Here is a 21,905-nt window from a genome sequence, read left to right on the forward strand (position 1 = left end):
TTTTTAATCGCTTCTACATGCCCCATTTTACGATTAACAAATTCGCAAATTTTTCGCAAACAGGCCAGCTAAAGCATTCTTCAAAAGCTTGCTCAGTCTGTAAACGAAACGCACGTATTTGGAAAAATAAGTAGGACCTTCTCATTCAAACTAATCTCTGCAAAGCGTGATTGCTTAAAGAGGGTTTTATGGCGAGGTCGCGTTGGCAGGAAAAAGAACAAAAGGGATAAACCGTACAAGCGAAATTTTCGGTTTTACGGGATTACCATTTTAGGAGTTTACCAATTTTACGAGTTTACGAGTTCACGATTTTACGAAGCGTCAGTTCGGCCGCAAACCACCTGGCGCGTCACCAGATTGACGAGCGAACAAATTAACGGGTGGCGAACTCGCGATTTCGTGCCATCCCCCCATTTTGCGCGTTTGATTTTGCTGCGCCATAACGTTGAATCTCCCCCAATTTGATGGTCAGCCGTACCTGGCCTGCCACGTACATTTCGGCAATATAACGCCGCGTACCCGTCGCCTTTACGGCATCCCTTTTTTTCGGGATCGCATTTTTGAGCCGCTTCACATGCGCGCATAAAAGAAGCATTTGAAAAACCACGGGCGCAGGGCGGGTTTCGTGAAAAAGTGGAAATAGTGCGTAAGTTGAACGTGCACTGGAGGAAGCACCAACACGCTCAAGAGCACACGCTTTTTCGATTTTTACGATTTTTACGATTTTTACGATTTTTACGATTTTTACAATTTTTACGATTTTTACGATTTTCCCCATTTTGCTTCGCCTTATTCGCTTTATTCGTTTTGTTTCCCAAACTGAGACCTTCGCCACGGGGGAAATATGGACGCATAAACATCGAGGAGTTGGAGTGCAATACGGGATAACGCAAAAGAGCCGCACGCAAAAAAAAAATACAAAATAAACAGTATATTTTCCCCCTTAGCAAAAAACACGCACAGAGAGGGGACACGTTGGGGGGTACATAAATCCCCGAAAGCATTTTCAACCTTTTGGAATATTTCCTACCACAATTACTCTGATGAATGATAAAATAAAAATTGTGAAGCAAGAAAAAGGGAAAGAAATCTGAAGGACGATAGAGTACATTTTTTAAAAAAATAAAAATGGACACGCTCTCGAAAAGCAGCACACAAAGTAGCCTAAACAATTTAAACCAAGGCGACGACAAATACGACCATTTAAAGGGCGCAGAAAATAACGACAATGAAAATGTAGACACAGACGTGTGTGATGAAAGTGAGAAGAATGAGTTATTCAAATCGTCTCCGTCAGAAAATGACCTAACAAGGGAGAATCAAGATAGTAACGGGGGTGCAAAGGAGGAGGAGCATAAGGAGGAGGAGCATAAGGAGGAGGAGCATAAGGAGGAGGAGCATAAGGAGGAGGAGCATAAGGAGGGGGAACATAAGGAGGGGGAACATAAGGAGGGGGAACATAAGGAGGAGAAAGATAAGGAAGCGGAACATAAGGAGGAGGAACATAAGGAAGCGGAACATACGGGGGAGAAAACCATAATAAATGATAGCCCCCCGGATGGAAAAGACAAACCCCCCAAAATGCCCAACGACCTGATAGATGAAAAATTTTTAGAAGGCGAAAATGAAAAGGAAACCAGGGATGATGCAAATGCAAAATATAGATATGGCGATTACGAAGGGGCAATTAAAATTTGGTTGAGAGGACTAAGGTCTATCAGTTATGTCCTTTCCAAAAAGGAAGAACTAAGCAGTGAGCGTTTGGAATCATTCCAAAAATTACATGCCACCTACAGTAGCAATATTGCTCAGGGGTTCATGAGATTAAGTAAATTCTCAGAATGTGTGAAGTTTTCCCTTATAGCCCAAGAACATGACAAAAAAAATGTGAAAATATACTTCAGATTGGCTAAAGGATATTTTATGTTAGGCGAATATGACAAAGCTATACAAGTCCTAAATGAAGGAATCGAAATTGATAACGACACAGCTTTGGTTAATTTGTTAACCCTCGTGAAAAAAAAAAAGGAAACTTTTTTAAAAAGAGAAAAACACATGATGAAATATATCTTTGATCATCTCAAGGACAAACCTGTGATTCACGACAAGAAGTTTTCCAATTCGTTTTTCAGAGCTGTCTATTCAATAGTATCTCTGCTTCTCATGTTTGTGTATGCATTCTTCGTTCGCTCCTCCAGCCTCTTAGCTCGCATCTTTAAAAAAGGCAAAATAAAGAGTGGCTAAGAAGGACAAAAAAAAAAAAAGGGGGTGAGTGGGCCAACTGATAAAACGTCAATATATGCAACATGTATATTTGCGACAACCCTCGCGAAGCGAATAAACGCGAAAACGCACCCGCATTGTGAGCAATATGGATATGTGGACATATATGCCTTTGTGCACGCATAGGTGTACTCGTAATTAATGATATACCCCCCCGTGCTGAGGATCCCTCGGCGCGCGTCCACAAAGTGGCCTACCCGTTTGTAACATTTTTGTGGGTGCCCTTTTTTTTTATAAACAGTCTTGCAGTTTAATTTGTACTACTTCTTTTTCTGCTTCTTTTTCTGCTTCTTTTTCTGCTTCCTTTTCTGCTTCTTTTTCTGCTTCCTTTTCTGCTTCTTTTTCTGCTTCCTTTTCTGCTTCTTTTTCTGCTTCCTTTTCTGCTTCCTTTTCTGCTTCTTTTTCTGCTTCTTCTTCTCCCTCTTTCTTTTTTTTTTACCGTTTTGTTTTGTATACTGCTAAAAATGTACGTGCCTCACACGTGACGCATGCTTCTTTTTATGTCCTTCCCTGGTGCATAAATTGGAAATTTCCCCCCGCTCAAAACTGATTGGCAAGTTTGGGCGAGCAGACAGGGGAAGCCAACAAATCGAAAAAATCGAAAAACGCGAAATACGCGAAAAAATAAAGTTTAAATCTTAAACCCAAAAAAACTGAAAAAGCATTTTAAAATAGTTACATTATGCTACGCTTCACGAAGTGAAATTATTTTCCTCGGTCACATTTTACCATCTGTATATGCACATACAGACATATGCACAAATGCAACGGCGCATCTTTAGGGCATGTTGTTGTATACGTCATTTGGCTGTTACACATGTGTGCAGTGTGTCCGCGCAAACATTAAAAAGGCGTAAGAGGGATGAGCAAAGAGGAAATGCGATCCGCGAAATGCAAAGTGCAAAATGCAAAATGACAAGTGCTAAATGCGAAGTGCTAAATGCGAAGTGCTAAATGCGAAACGCGAAACGCGAAAGACGAAACAAAGAACAAAAAACAAATGAATAATTTTAAAATACGCGCGCGTAACTTCAATGCTGCAAGTCGAGGACCCCTTCGACATAAAAAAAAAGGGAAAATAAAGTGGGGAGAAATAAAATGGAGTGAAATAAAAGGGAGGCTTGTGAGATGGGCAAATTGGTTCATCAGCGCGGCCACCTACTCGCGTGGGCACAAAAAACCATGCACATTTATTCATAAATAATGTTTTTTAAAAAACTAACAAAGGGAATGAGAAATCATATCTGTGCTGACGCACACTTGGGGCTAAATACGTCGCGTGCGTGCCTGCGTGCGCGAGGGTACATACATACGACACACACAAAAGATAAGAAGGGTTTATTTACACAAATAAAGGCAGGGATACACAGACGTGATGTGCTCTCTGAGTGTAGCACGAAACATCAGAGCAGCGACGCGGCGCCACGTTGTCGTCGGGGTTGTGTTTTCTTCCCCGTCCCCTGTCTCCACTTCCCCAGTCGGGTTTGCAAATGTAAATTACCTGCATGCGAGCATGGGTACGAGGCATACACGCCAGGGTTGTATATGTAAACAGATCGGCGCTTCAAAAACGCTAGAGAATCTCCTCCTTGTATTCCAACTGCGAGCGCTGAAGAATGGGTACCCACTCGTCCTTGCCCCGAATGAGCCGCTTGGTATCCGCGTCAACAACAAATTTGGGGATGTTTCGGTAGAGCTGCTCGAGAAAGTCATCAGACACATCTGGGCCCAAATTTGACACCAAGTCACGAACCTTCAGTTGCAGCTCATGCCTTGTGCTTATTAGCTCCCGTTCGTTGTCCCTCCAGACATTTATCTTGCCACAAATAACTTTTAAAAGTATTTTCATTTGTCTTAAGAGAGTAGGAATTTGAGCCGAATAATTTAAATTGATATAGTAACAAATGGGTAATATGCACATGCTTAAAATTACAAATGCGATTCTGCTTAACCATGACTCGTAGAGGTATAAACTAAAGACTAACCCATACATGATGTTAAACGTTGGTAATAAAACTAGGAGCACTAAGACCTTGTAGCTAGCCACCACATCACAGCCCTGAATTTTTACTGTACTATTTTTCAGAGCAGATTCTCTATGTTTCTCTGCCAAATAAATAGAAATGGCAACAAGGGGTAGCCATAAGAGAGAAAAAGTCATACCAAAAATTACACAAAAAATTAAACTACAAATATGCTCAATAAATTTTAACGTAGCTGCTGATGTGGACTGCTTCAGCATCCAGACTTCATCATCTTTTATTTTATTTGCCTTGAGCAATTTCTCATAGCATTTCAATTCATAACTTAAATTTTCAATTTCTTTGGAATTTCCAAATTTCCAAAACATTTTACAAAATAGTTGTAAATTATTGTAAATTTTATTTTTCGATATGGTCATTCGTTCTGGGGTGTATAAACTGACACACAGTTCTATGCATCTGCTTGTTTCGTGATCCTTGGAGGTTAACATGCAGCTTCGCATTCCTTCCTCAATTTTGCTAAGTACTTTGGATATGGTTTCCCTATGGTTATTATTATAATCTTTACACAAATCCTGCGAAATGATTATTGCATTTCCATAAAAAAGAGTTACGCATCCTTGCAGCTGATAAAGTTTCGAGTAGGACAACCCTACAGGGATGATGGAGACGTCTTCTACCCCATCGGCTAATGCACATAACGTCATGATGGCAACCCCAGGTTTTAATGGCAGCAAATTTGTTCTATCGTGGGAACCCCCTTCTGGGAAGATCCCAATGGTATCTCCATTTTTTAAGCTACTGGTAACCAAATTGTACACTTCTGTTTGGTTAATTTTGGGAATTATTTTAAAAGGAACTCCATTTTTTTTATCCTCACATTCTATGTTTATAGCATCTTGTATAATCAGTTCCGTTTCGGATTCAATTTTCGCAACTAAAAATATTTTATTTTGTGTTAATAATTTATCCCCCATTTGTACGTCTAACCTAAATCTGGTGTTGATTCCTTTGATTTTTTTGTCCCCTTTAACCCAACATATGTGTCCTATTCCTTTGAATTTTAAATCTTCTGGTCTCTTTACACTTATGCATCCTATAATACTCGCTAGCTTCCCTATGACAGCTCTCCTCATGGATTTTTCCGCCACAATAAATTTGACTTGCCTTGGAATGTTGGCTACTAACACGCATGCGTCGATGAACTGGTTATTGTGGTTGCCCACAAATATGACTGATCCGTAGAGCGGTACATTTTCTGGGTTTATCACATTCACGTCTCCAAACAGGGAGCTAACAATTGCTTTACATAACCATCTTATTAGGAAGTATACATCTGGCATCCTTACTCTTTCGCTGGGAGGCACAACTTATTTAATTTTACAAATATACGTGTACATATATGAAGGCATATACGTACATTCAAACGGAGAGGCGGGGAGGAGGAGGAGGCTAATCGTTTTGCAAGAAATGAGAACAAAAGCAACTGTGCCAGGGGACGCGTTCGTTCGGAGGGGATGATGCCTCCCCCTCTCTCCCTTGAGACGGGTGAAATGGGCAAACGGAGAAGGGACTTCAGGGAGGAACGAAAAAACGGTCGACCATGTAATAAACATATGCCGAAAAAATGCTAGAAAGGGGAAAAAAAATTAAACGTTTGAAAAGGGGGAAAGCATTGCCCGTGCGCGCGCTAGCTCAATTCGATTTAGGTGGGGAACGAATAACGCAGTTTGTGCCGTTCCCAAATAAATTGCTCCTTTCGTGGTTCGAAATTGAGTAAGCTTTGGTTAAAATGCCACACAAGGGTTGCGCATACGTATTGTATATACTACGCATGTTACGTGCATACGTACGTACTTGCAATGTTCAAACCGTAACGAGCGCGGAAACCAAAAAAATGACCCCCCAACTGTTATGCGCTAAAAACGAATTAGTTAATGTTATGCGCAACAGGAATTTCTCTCATTCGAATGCACAGATGAGGAAAGGGAAAGAATTTCAATTTTCTCAATGCAAATGTAATTTTATGCCAATCAGTTTTCACCTTAATTAGGAAAAAAAAAAAAAAAAAAAAAAAGGCCCACGATTTACATTTTGCGCCCTTGTAATGGAACATATATGGCAGCGCCACGTGTAATTGAGTACATGAAAAGAAAATGACCATAACAGCACATCTCAGAAAAAAAAAAATATATTCTTACAATGCGTACAAACGTGCAAAGCGGAACACGCACATGTTACAAACACACGCATGTGAAAGAGAAAATCCAAAGTGAAATAAAAAAAAAAAAAGAATAAAAAACTGCGTTGAAGCCTTCCCCGCGTTGTGCACATGGATTGATTAAAGCCCCCCTTGGATCACTTGATTCTGAATTTTTTTTTTTTTTTTTTTTTGTTTTCTCCTTTTTATGTGTTCCTTCGTGTAACCTCCAGTTGTGCACCATTAATTAATGCGCTCTATACTCATTCGTGGATTTATACAGGAGGAAAAAAAAAAATTGAAATGGTGTTAAAGGTTGTGTACATGTGCACATAAAAGGAGAACTCTCTTTTCTTTTCCAACATTTTGGACCCCCCACAATGTGCTTAGTTGAATTTACCTCGTGGAAGTGTATCCTCTCAAGTGAATTTCCATGCGCATATCTGCGGGGTGAACCCAGGTTACTCTCTCAGAGGTTACATTGTGCAAAATTCGTTAAGTTCTGCTTTGTATTCTCCCACTGTGCCACCTCGCGTCGGATTGTAAATTCGAACGGGGGAAGAGGAAAAAAAAGCTAGGAAAATTTCCAACACGTTACTAAATTAAAACAAAATAGCAAAAAAAAAAAAAGTAATACTCCCTTTGACAAATTTATTTTCTCCATGCGAAACTGCAAAAGAGGGAACAATGTGAATGTGTAATTTTACGAGTGTGCCGCGGGGAAAAGCAGTTTTCGAGCAAATAATTTTTCTTTTTTTTTTTTGCACCCCCTCGTGCAAGTGGAAATAAATAGGAAGGAAATGTAACCTCCCTTGGGAACTAAAAAAATGAGGGGTGATCGGCGTACAAAAGTGACCCTTTTGACGGTCCATCATATGCCCACGTTATATGTTCCATCAGGACTTCCAACCCTTTTTGTTAAAAAAATTGTTCACCCCGTGTCAAAAAGTGGGGATTATTTCCCCCTTTCCCCCCTTCTCCTTTACCGCTTTATAAGGGTCGGCAAAGGAAGAGAAAATTCCCTAATTATCTTCAGCATTTATACTCAAAGGGTTAAAAAATATGAAAAAGAAAAACAAAGGCTGTTACTGCAGTCTGCGACTGGCTGTATAATTTAGTGCGTCTTTCTTTTTCCACTCCGCGGATTCGATCCTCCCAGTTGCACACAAATTTGGGGTTAGTGAGAGTTATCCAAAGTGCCCATTTAAAAGGGAAAAAAAAAAGCTTACGTGAAATCCTTTCCCGTTGCTACATGTACCGTTTTACACCAACTGGTAATAAATATTTCATAATTGTTTCATAACTGTTTCAAAAAAAGAGTTGTTAATACAATTTATGGAAAAAAAAAAAAAAAAAACATACTGCGTTGCAAATTAAATCTGATAAACTCAGTTTAGGAAAAAACCAAAAGAAACGAAGACACATATGTACATAAGTAAGCACACGTAAGCTATGACGTGTAACTTAAATTGGTCGAATATTAACTAATGAGCCATACGTAAAGGAAACATATTTCATTTTTAATAAACCCTCTTATACACAACTTTGTTTTTTTTCTTCTCCGCTTTGTCTTCCTTCCCTGATGAATCGACAGCGCCCAACTGAATGGAAAGAAAAAAAAAAAAAAAAAAAAAATAGACGGACACAAAATGATACATTCGCACGTGACATACATTCTCTTTCCCAAACAGTAATGCCTCCCCTCTGTTCGTGTGCTCACAAATAACTCACCGGTGAACTCAAAAAATTCGTGAAAATAAAATTAAGCGTTTTGAATATTGCATATATGGGTATAACGATATAGATGTAAAAAAATTTAAAGGAGTAAAACAGGCCCAAGTTGATGACGAAGGACAAAATCAGAACGTCTGTGTAGTACCTAGGGGAAAAGAAAAGGAAAAAAAAAAAAGAAAAAAAAAGAAATATATATTTTCACTGCATATAATTATTATCTACTCCTTTCATAGCTAAGAAGTGTGCGTTCAAATATTGGACGTTCCATTTAGACGGTAGTAGTCCATCTGCATGGCGTCTCCGCAACTCTGCAATGAGGCATCAAATTTAGTCTTTTCCGAGGGCGCAGTTCGTTCTATTGTGTTGTATACACCTCCTCACGCACATCTCCATTTCGCTCGCTCCCTCCTTACGTAAAATTTAGTCCGTTGGTCAATCCATAGTGAATATTCTTTATTGAGTAGTAGTAGCAAAAAAAAAGCAGGCAGTGCAAAAGGAAAATATTTCTTGTAATTAAGTTATATCTGAAGTAGAATGCGAATATAATATAAATCAACTGCGGAGGAAAAAAAAAAAAAAAAAAATCAAAAAATATGGCTAAACGGATGAAAGGTGCGAAACGAACAAAGCAATAAATACTAGTCCGCATCACACGGTTGTGTGCTTAATGGGGTGAAGAACGCTCGCTGGTTCTTCAGTTTCCCACGTTTCGGCATATTTCCATGTGTATCTTTTTTTTATACCGAAAAAATGGTGAAAAACGGGGAGGCATAAACGATGAATGCGCTCGCTTTTTTTAGTCGCTTTTTCTCAGATTGTCCTGCCATTCTTTCTCTTCGCTTTTTTTGGGGGTTCCTTTGGTACACGTTAATGCTTCTAGGCTTCTGCGCTTCTATGCTTCTTTGCTTCTCTGCTTCTCTTCTTCGCTCAACCCTGTTCTGCGCTGAACTTCTAAGCGCGCTCCTTTTCAATTCAGTATGCCTTGTTCCTTTTTAACCTCTTTGCTATAACTAGCAAAATGATAAGATAGAGGGGACATTAATAAAACGTATAACTCCTGTTCATTCAAATGTTCGCTAAAATAAAATGGCAAAATGAAATTATGGAAAACGCGTGGGCATATCAACGAATGTTCTTACATATTCGTGCACCTTTTTTCGCAAAAAAAAAAAATAAATAATACGGCATGCTTTTTTTTATTTCAAAACGGCGTTTGAACAGAAAAAAAAAAAGGCAAAATGTTATCAAAAGAAGGCAGAGGGGTACCAACAAATTTGGGACAAAGGTGAAGAAAAGAAAGCGCTATTGAAAATTCACCTTGCGGAAGGGAAGAAAACAATCGTATGAAGACTTTCCCGGATTTTAACGCCCTTCTGAGCGTCATTTTAAAAGATTAGCCCCTAGCGGCCATATCTATTACGTGCGTATGCGGCGTACGAACAAGCACAAATATGAATGCCCCCACGTGGAGGGAATTTCGCACGTATATAATATATAATAATACACGTGGGCAGATCATTCAAAGGCGGGTCAACTTTTCACCTTTTGGAGCCTCTTACTGTATTTATTCTAGTTCAGTTTAAAATCGTTTTATATGTCTTTTTAAAAAATGTAGGGGGGCATAGCATATGCACAAAGGTTGGAGCAGCACGTGTGTACATGTACCTACATGCACACGTGCATGCATGGGGATAAAATAATGGGTGCGTAAAAATGGCTGCAAAGTGGTTCTAAAGTGGTTATAAAGTGGTTGTAATAATGGGGTAGTGAGGGGGAATTTTTTCTTTTTATCATCTTTATATATATAAAAGAAAAAATGAAACTGCGACATTTGTGCAGTTGAAATTATTTCTGGGGGGAACATTTTATATATACAAGAAAATTTATGCATATATATATGCTTTGTAGGGAGGGGAGGGGAGAGAAGTTAACTGAAGCAGGACGGGCTGAACAGGAGAACTCGCCCGTGCGCCGTCTTTGTCGCTCTCTGTTCAGCTCGCTTTCCTTTTCATTGTAAACACGATTAAAATGAAGTGGCAGGAAGTGGCAGGGAGTGGGCCTATGCGCGTGGACATAGGCCCACGTGTCACTTGTGCATTTATATACACGCACATGTAAACGTATTATATGTGTTAAAACTTTCGAGGGCCTAATAATTTGATGGAAAGGAGGTGATATATAAATGGGCGAAACGGATTGTGGGCACGTTCTGTCCTTCGGCTTCGACGATGGGGAGGATAGCCCTACTTCCAAGTGGGTGTGTTGGTGTGGTGACGTGCTGGCGTCTTACAGTCGCGTGGCACGCATTGACTGCGTCAGCTTGCATGTTTTACGCGTCCTCTTTCGTGCCTTCGCACACAAATGGGTCACCATTCGGGGCACACAGTGCGAGCAGGTGGGGAGGGAAGCCCATGGGGGGGAAGCGCCGGTTTCCCACGCGCTGACTCATAGGTAGGTACGTCATGTGTATAAACATACGCACATATACGCGCATGTATACATATTAATACACACTTCCACGTGGGCAGAAGGGAGGGGGCAGCACACAGCTAGGACGCTTCCGGCGCACCTGCGTGGCTACTTCTCACTTTACGTCTTTGAAAAGAACTTCATGAAGTTTCTTTTTTTCTTCTTAAATACAGTGAAGTCCCCGCCTCCATCAGAGCCCTCTTCATTCTTCGCCTGATCATTTTCCGTTATATCTTTCCCGTTGGTCATTTTTTCCCTCTCCTTCGCATGATGGTGGTTGCCCCCGTCAGAGTCGTTATCTGAGTTGCTTCCTTTGTCTTTCTCCATCTTTCCATTATCATCTTCGTCACCCACGTCATGGTTTTTCCTTACATCTGATTCGTTTCTTTCATATTCTTCTTCGTCCCTGTCTCTTCTTCTTTCTCCTTTCTTATAGTCCCTATCTCTATCTCTCCTGTAGTCGTCATCCCTCCTGTAGTCATCATCCCTTCTGTAGTCGTCCTCCCTTCTGTAATCGTCATCCCTTCTGTAGTCCCTATCTCGGTCTCTCCTGTAGTCCCTATCTCGGTCTCTTCTGTAGTCTCTGTCTCGGTCGCGCTCCTTTTCTCTGTCTCTCCTGTAATCCTTATCCTTTCGGTATTCCCTATCTCTGTCCCTAGACCTCTCCCTTTCTCTGTCTTTGGACCTGTCCCTCCTGTACTCCTTATCTTTCCTGTACTTTCTGTCTCGATCTTTGTCTCTATCCCGTTCGCGGTCCCGATCTCTGTCCCTTTCGCGATCCCGTTCTCTGTCCCTGTCTCTTTCTTTGTCCCTGCCTGGCCAATCTCTCTTTTCGCGTCTGTCCGATCTATCCCTGTAGGAGCTGTCCTGCGCCTCGTCGAGTCGTTTGTAATTATTATCCTCGTCATATTGGGAGCCTGCCTTATCCCCTCCCCTTTTCCATGAGAAGTCATCTTCGTAGGAAGATTTCCTGTAATATTTATCTCCGTTCCTGGATTCTTCCTTTCTCCTTAAGAGTTGTTGTTCAATTTCTAAGTCTCTTTCCCTTTGAATTCTGCTAATTTCGTCAAGTCGTTTTCTATGGGCTTCTTCTTTCTTTTTCCTTTCCATTTCTTCCTTCATTAATCTTTCCTCTTCTTCCTCCCTTCTTTTTCTTTCTTCTTCCGCTTTGAGTTTCCTCAAATGTTGTTCCCTCCTGTCCTTTGCCCTTTGCACCTTTTCATCTTTTAGTAACTGATGGAGGCGATCCTTTTGGTCCTTCAGATTTTTTTCAAACTCCACAATTCTATCTTTCATTTCGCTTTTGGTAAATTCTTCAATATCGTTGGAGAACTTGACGTACTCTTCTTTTTCCCTCAGTGCGGCTTCGAAATCGGCTTTCTGTTCCTCCTCTGCTGCTTTCTGCTCCTGTAGCAAAATTTCTGTGTCTTCCTGGAAAACGAGGGCTATCCATTTGTTCATATGGCTAAGCTCCACTTGTCTTAAAGCTCTAAAATAGTGGTCCACCTTTTTATACTCCATTTTTCTAACTTTAATAATTTCATTTCTCTCATTTAGTCTTAACTTTTCTTGTGCCTCTTCGATGTCTTCAAAATCTACGTAACCGTTTAGGATATCTTCAATGGTAATTTCGTCCAGGTATTTTCCTTTCATCAGAATTTTGGTGGTATTGTTCGTGCACAACTTTTTAATTTCCTTTAACATTTGTTCAGCTGCTTCTGATTTTTTCTTCGTTTTCTCTTCTTTAATTCTTAGTTTTTCTCCTTTTTTGGCTAGTTCCTCTCTTTTTTCCTTTTCCAATTTTTCTTCTAGTAATTTTTTCTCCATTTTGATTTTCAGCTGTTCTTGTTCTAGTTCCTTCTGCTTCTTCAGCAGCTCCTTCCTCTTCCTGCTATTTTCTTCACTTAGCAGTTGGAACTTGTGATGTTCTTCGTCAATTTTGTCGTATATCTTTTTGAGCAGTTTTTCATCTTCAATTGGTTTATCCTCAAAGATTTCGTTTTCGATTATGTCTTCAATGTTGGCTGTTTCGTAATTCATTATTTTATGGTGTCCCCTATCCAGCATATCAAATTCTTTTTCATACGTGAGTTTTTTCATGTGCAGATGTTCCACTTCATTCTCGATGGAAATCGTTTCGTTTATCATTTTCAATCCGGTTTGTAATTCATGGTACAGATTGGTGAGCGACTCTTTGATTAGTTTGCTGCTATTTGTATTTTCCTTATCTCCAAAGTAAATGGCCCTTTTGATTAGGTCGATTCTCATTTCTAGTTCCTTCTGATAAACCAAGTCCACTAGCATCGTTTCTGCCTCATTCCATGGGATGAAAGATTCAGGGCATACATTCTCGATGAAATAATCGATGGAAATATAACTGTACACCTTGGACAATTGCAAAATTAACTTGTGGAAAATCACTTCCTTAATTTTGCTTATATACACATGGTGATCGGTAGCCTCCAGCTCCTTCAGCAGCACTTCGCACTCTAGACATAGGCTCAACGGGGTGAACTGATTCTCTATCAAAGAATACAACTTTTGAGCACTTTCATCTGCATAACTAAAAATGTTTCTTACTTTTAGTCCATTTTTTAAAGACTCCTTTATTGGTACGCTGGTGTGGCCTAACAGCTGGGACATTTTTTTATGTGCTTCAAATATCTTGGCATAATCTTCGTTTTTCTTTTTATTTCCAACTAGCGGAATGGACAGCACAGCTAGGACGGCCTTCGTGCACATGAAGGTTTTCTCCTTCTCTGGGATGTTTCTACTGTAATTCAAAATGTGAAAACAGTACTTTAACCAGGCCAGCCCATGGAACAGTTCGCTTTCGTACACAAATAGGATATCTGCCATTCTTTGGTAAAATGTTCCGATCCAGTTTTTTAAATTTTCCCTCGATTTGGCTAATGCGTAATTTACATTTCCGCTGCTTTCATTCACATGTGCAACTGTGTGTGTGCCTTCCACTTTGGCATCTTTGGCATCCTTCGTTTCGTTCGCTCCGTCTTCCTTTTCTGCCTTGGACGAATCGTCTTCCTCCTCTTGTGTGCTTTCGTCCTTTCCCTTCTTGCTCGTCTCATTGCTATCGCTTTTTAACGGGCCCTTCTCCTTATCTGCCTTACGCGCGGCACTTTCACCAGCGGCAGAGGCTTCCGTCTCTACGAGGTTAGCCCTCAGCGTTCGGTAAAAATAATCGTGCATATTCAAATTGTATATATCCTCTGCAATGTTTGATGCCTCCTTCCACATGCCCAATTCGCACGCCGCTTCCAACTGAATTATTTTCGTTTCTAGGTGGTACTCAATTTTAAGTAACGACTGATACTCTGGTTTGTGCTTTCCCCTTAAAATTAAATTGTAGTGATTCCTTAACAAATCACTAAGCTTTTTAAATTCTGTCAATCTTTTATTTTCTTTACAGAAAATGAGAGCCTTTTTTGCAGTCTCATGGTAGGCCTTCTCCAATTTAGGGGTAGCCCTCAAGATTTCCAAAATCATTTTGTACGTTTCCATACATATTCTAAACGAATTTTGCAACTTCCTTTCGTATTTTCCCGATATTTCAATATCCAAAGAGGACATTAAAATTTTTTCTGTAAAATCAACGTTGCTTTCATCTTGTTCTATTTTTTCTTTATTTAGGTTCATATTCTCCTTGGCCAGTCGAACCTTCTCCTCAGCTTTGTCCCTAAAATCAGTGATCACTTTGCCTAACGACGCAATGTTTCCATGCTGACAAATAATTCTATACTGATGTAGGCCATCTTTTACTAAGCTTAACTTTTCTAGGTATAAGCAGAATTCGATATACCTCAGCATAATTTGTTCTTGCAGTATGTGCCATCCCTGCAGTCGAAATGTTCTGTGCCCTATGGCTGCGTGAAGAATTTGGAGGGCGTCTTCATTTTGTCCAATGAACTGCAGTTCTTCTGCTCTCTTCAGAGCGTTTTCCGGTTTTTGGAATGTCTGCATATTTTACTACGCATACAAATATGCACGTATGTGCGCACACGAGTTATCTCCTTTTATAAATCAACAAAAATGTGTTTATACTTTTTTTACACATTAACTCTGCTTTTTGTTTTTTTTTTTGATCTACACTTCATTTGTTTCCTCCCTCTTTGGAGTTTTCAAATGTGCGCAAGGAAAAAAAAAAAGAGGGGAGTCACCCAAAAGTGTGCACTAAAACTGCCTTCCACTATTTACTTTTCTCTTTAGCTCTCCCACTATGTAATGACAAAATGGTATAGTACACACCGCAAAGAAATAATCCGTGCAATATGTGTACTCGTGCAGGGGTGGAAAAAAAAAAAATTACTCACTAAAGATCACGCAACAATGTGATACATTCATATGTATGCTTTACATCTACATACTCTTGTTCGCTTCTGTGCGTGCATGCATTTTTCTCTTTATGGCGAATTAGGGCTGCTGGCGTTGTTAGCGTTGTTAACGTTGTTAACGCTGTCAAGTTGTATGGCCTGTGATAACTACGCTGAGCTCAACAAAGTACATACGTACTTAAACATGTAAGGAGCACGTGAACGCTTTGGCAGAAAACTGGGCGCTCGTGTACGGTGCTGTAGGGCCACCCCTGCTTGCCTCTTTCTTCTCAATTCGACATCGGCATTTAAGCATTCACGCGACTGGGCCTATCTAGCAAGCATAACCTCTCGCATAGGCATAGGCAGTAACCATATGCAAAATGCGTGGCTAGGTAAAAACACCTGGATGTGGCTTGTGTACTGGGAAAAAACTGCGCCCCTTTTCCCTTGGCGTATGAACAGAATAATTGCCAAAAAGCATCTCAAACGCGTTTTGTGCGTAAATAAATGTACATTTTTCTATTCACATGAATATATACATATTGGGGTAAATGCGATAGATTTATTTTTATGTTTTTATTTTATGCTTTCCCGTTTTTATGTTTTTTTTTTTTTTTTTCATTCTTTAATGCCGCTCGTAACTTGGCATAATGGTCACTGTAATAAAATGTACGTAAAATATGCATATGAATGGGTACATAAAAATATATGTACTCGTGGAAATGCTGTTTTGGCATATATAAACTGTGCTTACTCGTTAAATGAAAAAAATAAAATAAAAAAAAGTCAATTCACAATTTTAACGAAAGTGGAATATAATGCAAAAAAATATGAATTGTAAAAATGTAACCATGTGGCACGGATATTTTTTTTTTTTTAACCACTTCGTCGTACGTAATGGAATGTATATGCAATGTATATTTATTTATACTGCCCGTTCCACTTCAAGCACTTTTTTGAAGTGACTTTTTTGCCAAGCTTATATGTATCATTATGTATACCCTATGCAGTACGTACGTATGGCACATGGCGTGAACAGGGGCACCTGTCACATTTATGGCGACCATTTATTTGGCAGCCCGCACAGTAACGTGGGGGCCTTCATTCATATAGAGGAAGAAGCCAAAGCAGAATCTCGCCTTCCCTCTTTTTAGCTGCATAACGTATCACTGTCACGTGTACCTAACGGCCATGTGGGCATATATACATTTTGTGCTAGTACGCATACGCACGTATATATATGCATATATATATACTGCAGCTTTTTTTTTTCCCTTTTTGCACCAACAAGAGGGTGTTCGCGGTGAGGCGAAGAATCTGCGGCAATTGTGAAGAATAATTCGAGGCTATAAAGGAAGTATGCACAGAAATGGGCACGCCTAAATTATACTATGTAAGTACGGCAAGAGAACACTCTCGCCCGCGTTGTGCAAAAAAAAAAAATGTACTTCATATCCTCAGATATGCATTTTGTACATGTGCGTGATTGTACATTTTGGTGAAGGGGAAAAAAAAATACGTATATTAACTCCGGCATGTAAAGAAAGTACTCCCTGTGGAGGGCAGCGTTTTTGAGCACCGGGGGTTTATTCAAATATTGCCGAAAAGGGGGCAAAAATGCATCAGTATATATCTTTAGCATATGTAAAATTATGCAGCCATGTGCCATGTGCCATTTACCATGTGCTATGTGCCCATCTACATAACTATACGTGTATTCATATCGGCATACCGCCTCCCAAATGATTGCCCTGCTGGCGTATCTTTACGCAGTCATATGAAGTGAAGGCATAATATATAATGTGGCAAAAGTGCGGGAAAATAAACATGCTTCTCGCGTGGGTTAAACAGTTCGTAACGGAAAAATAAGTTACGTGCTTCTTCCTGTATTACACAAGTAATTGGCCCACTCAGTGGTTGCCTCTTTGTTTACTTTCTTTTGTTGGCACCACGGGGGAGAAAGAGCGGTGTACCTTACTGGGACATACAAAAATAAATACGCTTTCTTTTTAGCACTTATTCGCTATATGCAATTCGGGATCCCCGGCACGACCTGAACATGTCCGCATTTGAATTACTTCCAATCTTGTGAATGGTACCTTTTTTCCTTTTTCTACATTTCTTTAACACCACTGACAGGGCGAAAAGAATGGCCAACCACATGCATATACATAAATATATTATATATATGTATATTTTTTTTTTTTTTTTTTTTTTGCTGCCCACGAATGTTCAGTTTCTGCAGGGGTGTTTACCAATTTTCGGTATTACATTATACGTTGTTTTACGGGCATTTTTTTTTACCTTTTATCCATTCCTTTTTTTTAATTTTTTGAGAAAGGTTAACACGGTTACGTAAAATTAGTTTACCCATTTTTGTCATAAGGGAAAAATAAATTAAACGGTTAAGGTGTGTTCCTTTTGGCTGCAACGGTTTACATTTCCTACGCCTTCCCTGTAGCACACATGCGTTCTACGCACATTTCGAGATAAACAGGTAAAGAGGATATGCGAAGTGGGAACTCATTCCTTCCAGAACATGATGAGTTTAATCACACCATTTTAAAACGCGCAAGGCAGTTCACCAATTTTTTTAACCTTCTGTGTGGGTTTATTAAAAAGCGGAACAAAACAGATCGCTGTTGTATGTTCAATGTCATTTTTGCTAAGTGGTCATTCGGATGCGTAAAAAAGGCGCATTCTTGCAAAGTACCAATTGTATGATTAATCATTTGCACGTAGTACGCATTACATATATATTCTTTTTTTTTTTCGCAACATGAAAAGGGCAGCCGCGAACAGTATAGGAAGAAGTTAATTAAAAAAAAATTACAAAAATATAAAATAAAACATCTTAAAATTGCGAATACAGCCTTCGCAAACTTATTCCTCTTTAATTTCCAAATAGGCCTCATTTGTGAGTGAAAGAGTGACAACATAATTTTACCACTCCGTTGTTACGCTCAGGGTCAAAAAAAAAAAATAAAAAAAGAGGACATATAACGCCGCGCACGTGTAAATGATCAGCGGTGGGGGGGACATGTATATACATATGAGAATTGCTAATCCGTACACACGTACATATCTACACAATTGCGCAGAAAAATGTGTTTACTGTGCGAGAACTTACGCTGCATTGACAGCCCAAGTGAACCGCGACGCTCTGCGATGTGCAAATGTTACACACTTTACCGCGATTGAAAGGAAAATAAATGCAGTGCCATGTGACATGATAAGAATTGGTACCCTTTTGCCGTCGCTGCTTAAAATCCCACAGCCTAAGGAACGGTTTAAATCTGTTTAAAAAAAAGTAGATAATAAACCACACCGCCTGCATGTGCACGTTTTACACTTATGAACAATGTACAGCCCGACTGAGTCCCCAAAAAAAAAAAAAAATTTATACATCGTGTAAACGTGTTGCCTTTTTGAAAGTCCTGCATCTTTCCCTGCTGCCTACACCCCTGCGTGCATGATGTGCCAACCTATGTATGCAATCTTCATATAGGTTTGCGCACCCGGTAAAAGAGGCACACGTGACAACATTGTGTAACACGGAAAAACAGGGCGCATTCGTTTGTGTACTCAAATTTGAATGCCCCTATGTAGCCGCGCTTATAATGAAGGGGCCCAATGGGGAAGAATATTTCTTGCAAGGTTATGCATACGTTGTATACATTTTACGCAAATAAATAGCTGCTTACATAACTCGCCGCTGTGCCATTTTTCCCCCACGTAGAAAAACGCATAATCATGCAAAATAAAAAAAGCAGAGAAAAGAAAACTGCACAACATTCGCACGAAATAAAATTGCGAATCGGCAAAAAAAAAAAAAAAAAGGTGAAATGCGAAATGCAAAATGCGAAACCATTTGCGCGCAAATCGGAAACATTTTAACCAAGTGGCAAACTTAGCTTAAATTGATTCCCTGCTTTTTAGCAGCACAATCGTTTAGAAGCCGCTAATCCTGTGATGCGTATTTGTGTATAGCCATTCGCGGGAAAACAATTGCAAAAATAAAAGCGCCTTTGCATGTGTCATGCAGCACACAGCTGTTCAGTTTATGTTCCATTTGCTCATTCATTTATTTTTCCGCTTCCGTTTTGCTAGCCCTTTTGCTTTACCACTTTATGTGCCTTATTTTGCTCAACCGTTTTAGTCTGCCACTTTAAATGGCCATTCCTTACGCCATTTTTTTTCTTTAAATGACGGCTTCTTCATGTTGAGAGATAATCGTGTCAGCGGCGTAACTGGAATGCCTTTCCTCCCCCTGTGTAACTTTTTTTTTTTTTTTTTTTTTTTTTTCGTTATGAGGAACAACACACGTGGATAAGTATGCGCAAGTAACGTTGACAAAAGAGTAGCATTTTTTCCAATTGACCCATGTATGGGTTTGCTCGTTTTCGTTTATGTGGCCACCCACCCCATCGCACGTTTGCGTTTCCTCTTGTTTAAGTGAAAAAAGGAAAGGAAATCCAAAATGACGAGGGTGACATGTGTAGCCAACATGACAAGGATAACACGCATGACGCGAGCAATGGGAACCGTTGGGACGGTGGGGAGGAGCGCCCCCAAGCGAGCAGCAGACACGCACGACTATAAACAGTGGACATTCTCAAACAAAAGACGATTCATGTCAACCGCGCAAAACACAGCCATGAACCAAGTCACAGAGAAAAACGAATCTGTAAAAAAAAAATCCGATCATGCTGAAAATAGCGCACAACAAAATGAACTGAAGAAATTTTCCATTTTTCGATACAACCCACAGAATAATAAAAGACCCAAAATGGAAACATTTGAAGTAGATATAGATAACTGCGGACCGATGGTTTTAGATGTCCTGATTAAGATAAAAGATGAAATAGATTCTACGTTATCCTTCAGGAGGAGTTGTCGTGAGGGTATCTGTGGCAGTTGCGCTATGAACATAAATGGGAAAAACGGCTTGGCCTGTTTAACTGAAGTAAATAAAGACAAAAAGGAAGTCACCGAAATTCATCCCCTGCCCAATTTGTACATTATAAAAGACCTAGTCCCAGATTTAACAAATTTTTATAATCAGTATAAATCTATTGATCCTTGGTTAAAAAGAAAAACGAAAAAAGAAAAAGGGCAGAAAGAATTTTACCAATCTATTGAGGATAGGAAAAAATTAGATGGCCTTTACGAATGCATTATGTGTGCATCTTGCTCCACTTCGTGTCCGTCTTATTGGTGGAACCCGGAATATTATTTAGGCCCTGCCACGTTAATGCAAGCCTATCGATGGATTGTCGACAGTAGGGATGAATATACAAAAGAACGTCTGATGGAAGTTAATGACACGATGAAGTTGTACAGATGCCATGGCATCATGAATTGTACCCTTTGCTGCCCGAAGGGCCTGGACCCAGCCAAAGCCATCAGAAATATGAAAGAGTTGGTGCAGGAAAAATTTTCCAAGGAAAGCATAAAATCGCACGCGAATTATGTGAAGGAAAAGATGGAGAAAACGAAGTAGCACGGGTGTGCTTCCTCACCCGGGGAAAACACAGCAAGGGTGATGCGAGGGCGATGTGAGGGCGATGCGAGGGTGATGCGAGGATGATGTGAGGGAACTTCGATGCATCTTTTCCCCACTGCGGAATGTTAAGTCGAAAGGGTAAATTCATATTTGTACATCCTTTTTAAGCTCGCGGGTTTTTGCGCATCTTCGGGCATACAATCGCGTGTGCTTATTCATTTATTTATTTACTTATTTATTCATTTTTATATGCACATTTTTTCCTAAGATAAAATAGCCAGAGCTGCTTCCTATTTTGTCACACCCTCATGGTTCATTTTTAGTGTACGCGATATGTAGGTATACTAAAAAGTGTGTTTATATAAACACGTTTGTTGCGTCTCCTCGCGAGGCGCATTTTTTTCTTTTTTTTGTTCACCAGCAAAATGTAACTTTTCTATGTTGCCAAACTGTACTGTGTACAACAGCGTCAGTGTTTTACCTCCCCTTTTTCCCACCCTCTATTACATCAAAAGGGTAAAGCGGCACAAGGGTGTGGCCATTGCATAGGAGGGTTCACCTGCAATACATATATGTATGTATTCACTCCATCCCGGTGATATTTTAAAGTGGATACACGCGGCAGATAGGCACGGATGCATCAACACATTGGGCCCCTCTCTTTCGCTCAAACGATTTATCATATGAAAAGAGTCCCGCCGCGAAAAAATGGCGTTTTGCTTTTATCTTTTCTCCTCAACAATTTATATTTATTTCATACATTGTATGTGAGTTGCTGTTTTTGCTATGTTGCTTTTGTTCGCCAATTCTCTTCCCCCTTTTTTTTTTAAAAAGGAGGGAAAGGGCAAAAGATAAAAGCACGTAAAATGTATTATCTGTATTTTCATATGCTGGTAATATATGTACACAGGTAAGAATATAATCCGCTAGCGCATTCTTACTCTATGCATATAATACTGTTACTTAAAAAAAAAAAAGGGGTAAAAATGGGCCGCAAAAAGTGGGAAGGTCAAATTCCTCACTTTTACAAACCGTAGTAAAGTACAAAATTGCTGAATTACACATGGAAAAATGAGTACCGTAGAGGTGAAATTATTGGCATAAAAAAATGCCTCCAAAAAAAAACAACTGCAGAGAATGGCGCGCCTATATGTGCACATGTGCACATGTACACACATATGTATACACATATATATATATATATGTATAGGCATATATCCACGCACTGGCAAATATACTTCTCCCCTTTCGTCAACAGATGTGTTTTCCTCTTCCAATTGCACACACTGCCCATATTTTGTCAAAAAAAAAAAAAAATATACATAAGTAAAAGCTTGCAAAGGATGCAAAAGATTTGCTTCCCTGCACTATTTACTCCTCTTTGCTGCTCCTTTCACTTC

At 39.7% G+C, this 21,905-nt stretch overlaps 5 protein-coding genes across 5 annotated transcripts, besides 11 other annotated features; 2 read left to right on the forward strand and 3 right to left on the reverse strand.

Annotated features, from left to right (window-relative positions):
• The first annotated feature begins 198 nt into the window (after nucleotides 1-198).
• Nucleotides 199-262: a microsatellite.
• A 65-nt stretch (nucleotides 263-327) lies between these two features.
• Nucleotides 328-362: a microsatellite.
• A 766-nt stretch (nucleotides 363-1,128) lies between these two features.
• On the forward strand, nucleotides 1,129-2,244 carry PVX_123325 (hypothetical protein, conserved; the record flags this gene model as incomplete). Its single annotated transcript, XM_001617176.1, has 1 exon — nucleotides 1,129-2,244. The coding sequence occupies one exon, from the start codon at nucleotides 1,129-1,131 to the stop codon at nucleotides 2,242-2,244; it is 1,116 nt and encodes a 371-aa protein (XP_001617226.1).
• Nucleotides 1,646-1,665: a microsatellite.
• A 78-nt stretch (nucleotides 2,245-2,322) lies between the features above and the next one.
• Nucleotides 2,323-2,350: a microsatellite.
• A 1,506-nt stretch (nucleotides 2,351-3,856) lies between these two features.
• On the reverse strand, nucleotides 3,857-5,608 carry PVX_123330 (glycerol-3-phosphate acyltransferase, putative; the record flags this gene model as incomplete). The annotated part of the gene is made up of 1 exon (XM_001617177.1): nucleotides 3,857-5,608. The coding sequence occupies one exon, from the start codon at nucleotides 5,606-5,608 to the stop codon at nucleotides 3,857-3,859; it is 1,752 nt and encodes a 583-aa protein (XP_001617227.1).
• Nucleotides 5,609-6,493: 885 nt separating this feature from the next.
• Nucleotides 6,494-6,519: a microsatellite.
• A 1,130-nt stretch (nucleotides 6,520-7,649) lies between these two features.
• Nucleotides 7,650-7,705: a microsatellite.
• A 122-nt stretch (nucleotides 7,706-7,827) lies between these two features.
• On the reverse strand, nucleotides 7,828-9,360 carry PVX_123335 (hypothetical protein, conserved). Its single transcript, XM_001617178.1, has 4 exons — nucleotides 8,943-9,360; nucleotides 8,613-8,755; nucleotides 8,197-8,344; nucleotides 7,828-8,066 (listed from the first exon to the last, which is right to left on the reverse strand). The coding sequence occupies exons 1-4, from the start codon at nucleotides 9,024-9,026 to the stop codon at nucleotides 7,986-7,988; spliced, it is 456 nt and encodes a 151-aa protein (XP_001617228.1). The 5' UTR covers nucleotides 9,027-9,360; the 3' UTR covers nucleotides 7,828-7,985.
• Nucleotides 9,361-9,771: 411 nt separating this feature from the next.
• PVX_123340 (eukaryotic translation initiation factor 3 subunit 10, putative) lies at nucleotides 9,772-16,430 on the reverse strand. Its single transcript, XM_001617179.1, has one exon. It carries the CDS (start codon nucleotides 14,644-14,646, stop codon nucleotides 10,789-10,791), a length of 3,858 nt encoding a protein of 1,285 aa, XP_001617229.1. The 5' UTR covers nucleotides 14,647-16,430; the 3' UTR covers nucleotides 9,772-10,788.
• Nucleotides 10,208-10,239: a microsatellite.
• Nucleotides 16,431-16,992: 562 nt separating the features above from the next.
• Nucleotides 16,993-17,055: a microsatellite.
• Nucleotides 17,056-18,667: 1,612 nt separating this feature from the next.
• Nucleotides 18,668-18,707: a microsatellite.
• A 36-nt stretch (nucleotides 18,708-18,743) lies between these two features.
• Nucleotides 18,744-18,767: a microsatellite.
• A 712-nt stretch (nucleotides 18,768-19,479) lies between these two features.
• PVX_123345 (iron-sulfur subunit of succinate dehydrogenase, putative) lies at nucleotides 19,480-20,502 on the forward strand (the record flags this gene model as incomplete). The annotated part of the gene is made up of 1 exon (XM_001617180.1): nucleotides 19,480-20,502. The coding sequence occupies one exon, from the start codon at nucleotides 19,480-19,482 to the stop codon at nucleotides 20,500-20,502; it is 1,023 nt and encodes a 340-aa protein (XP_001617230.1).
• Nucleotides 19,941-19,972: a microsatellite.
• Nucleotides 20,503-21,905: the final 1,403 nt, after the last annotated feature.

The sequence above is a fragment of the Plasmodium vivax genome, chromosome 14, assembly GCF_000002415.2.
Source record: "Plasmodium vivax chromosome 14, whole genome shotgun sequence".
NCBI classification, from domain to species: domain Eukaryota; phylum Apicomplexa; class Aconoidasida; order Haemosporida; family Plasmodiidae; genus Plasmodium; species Plasmodium vivax.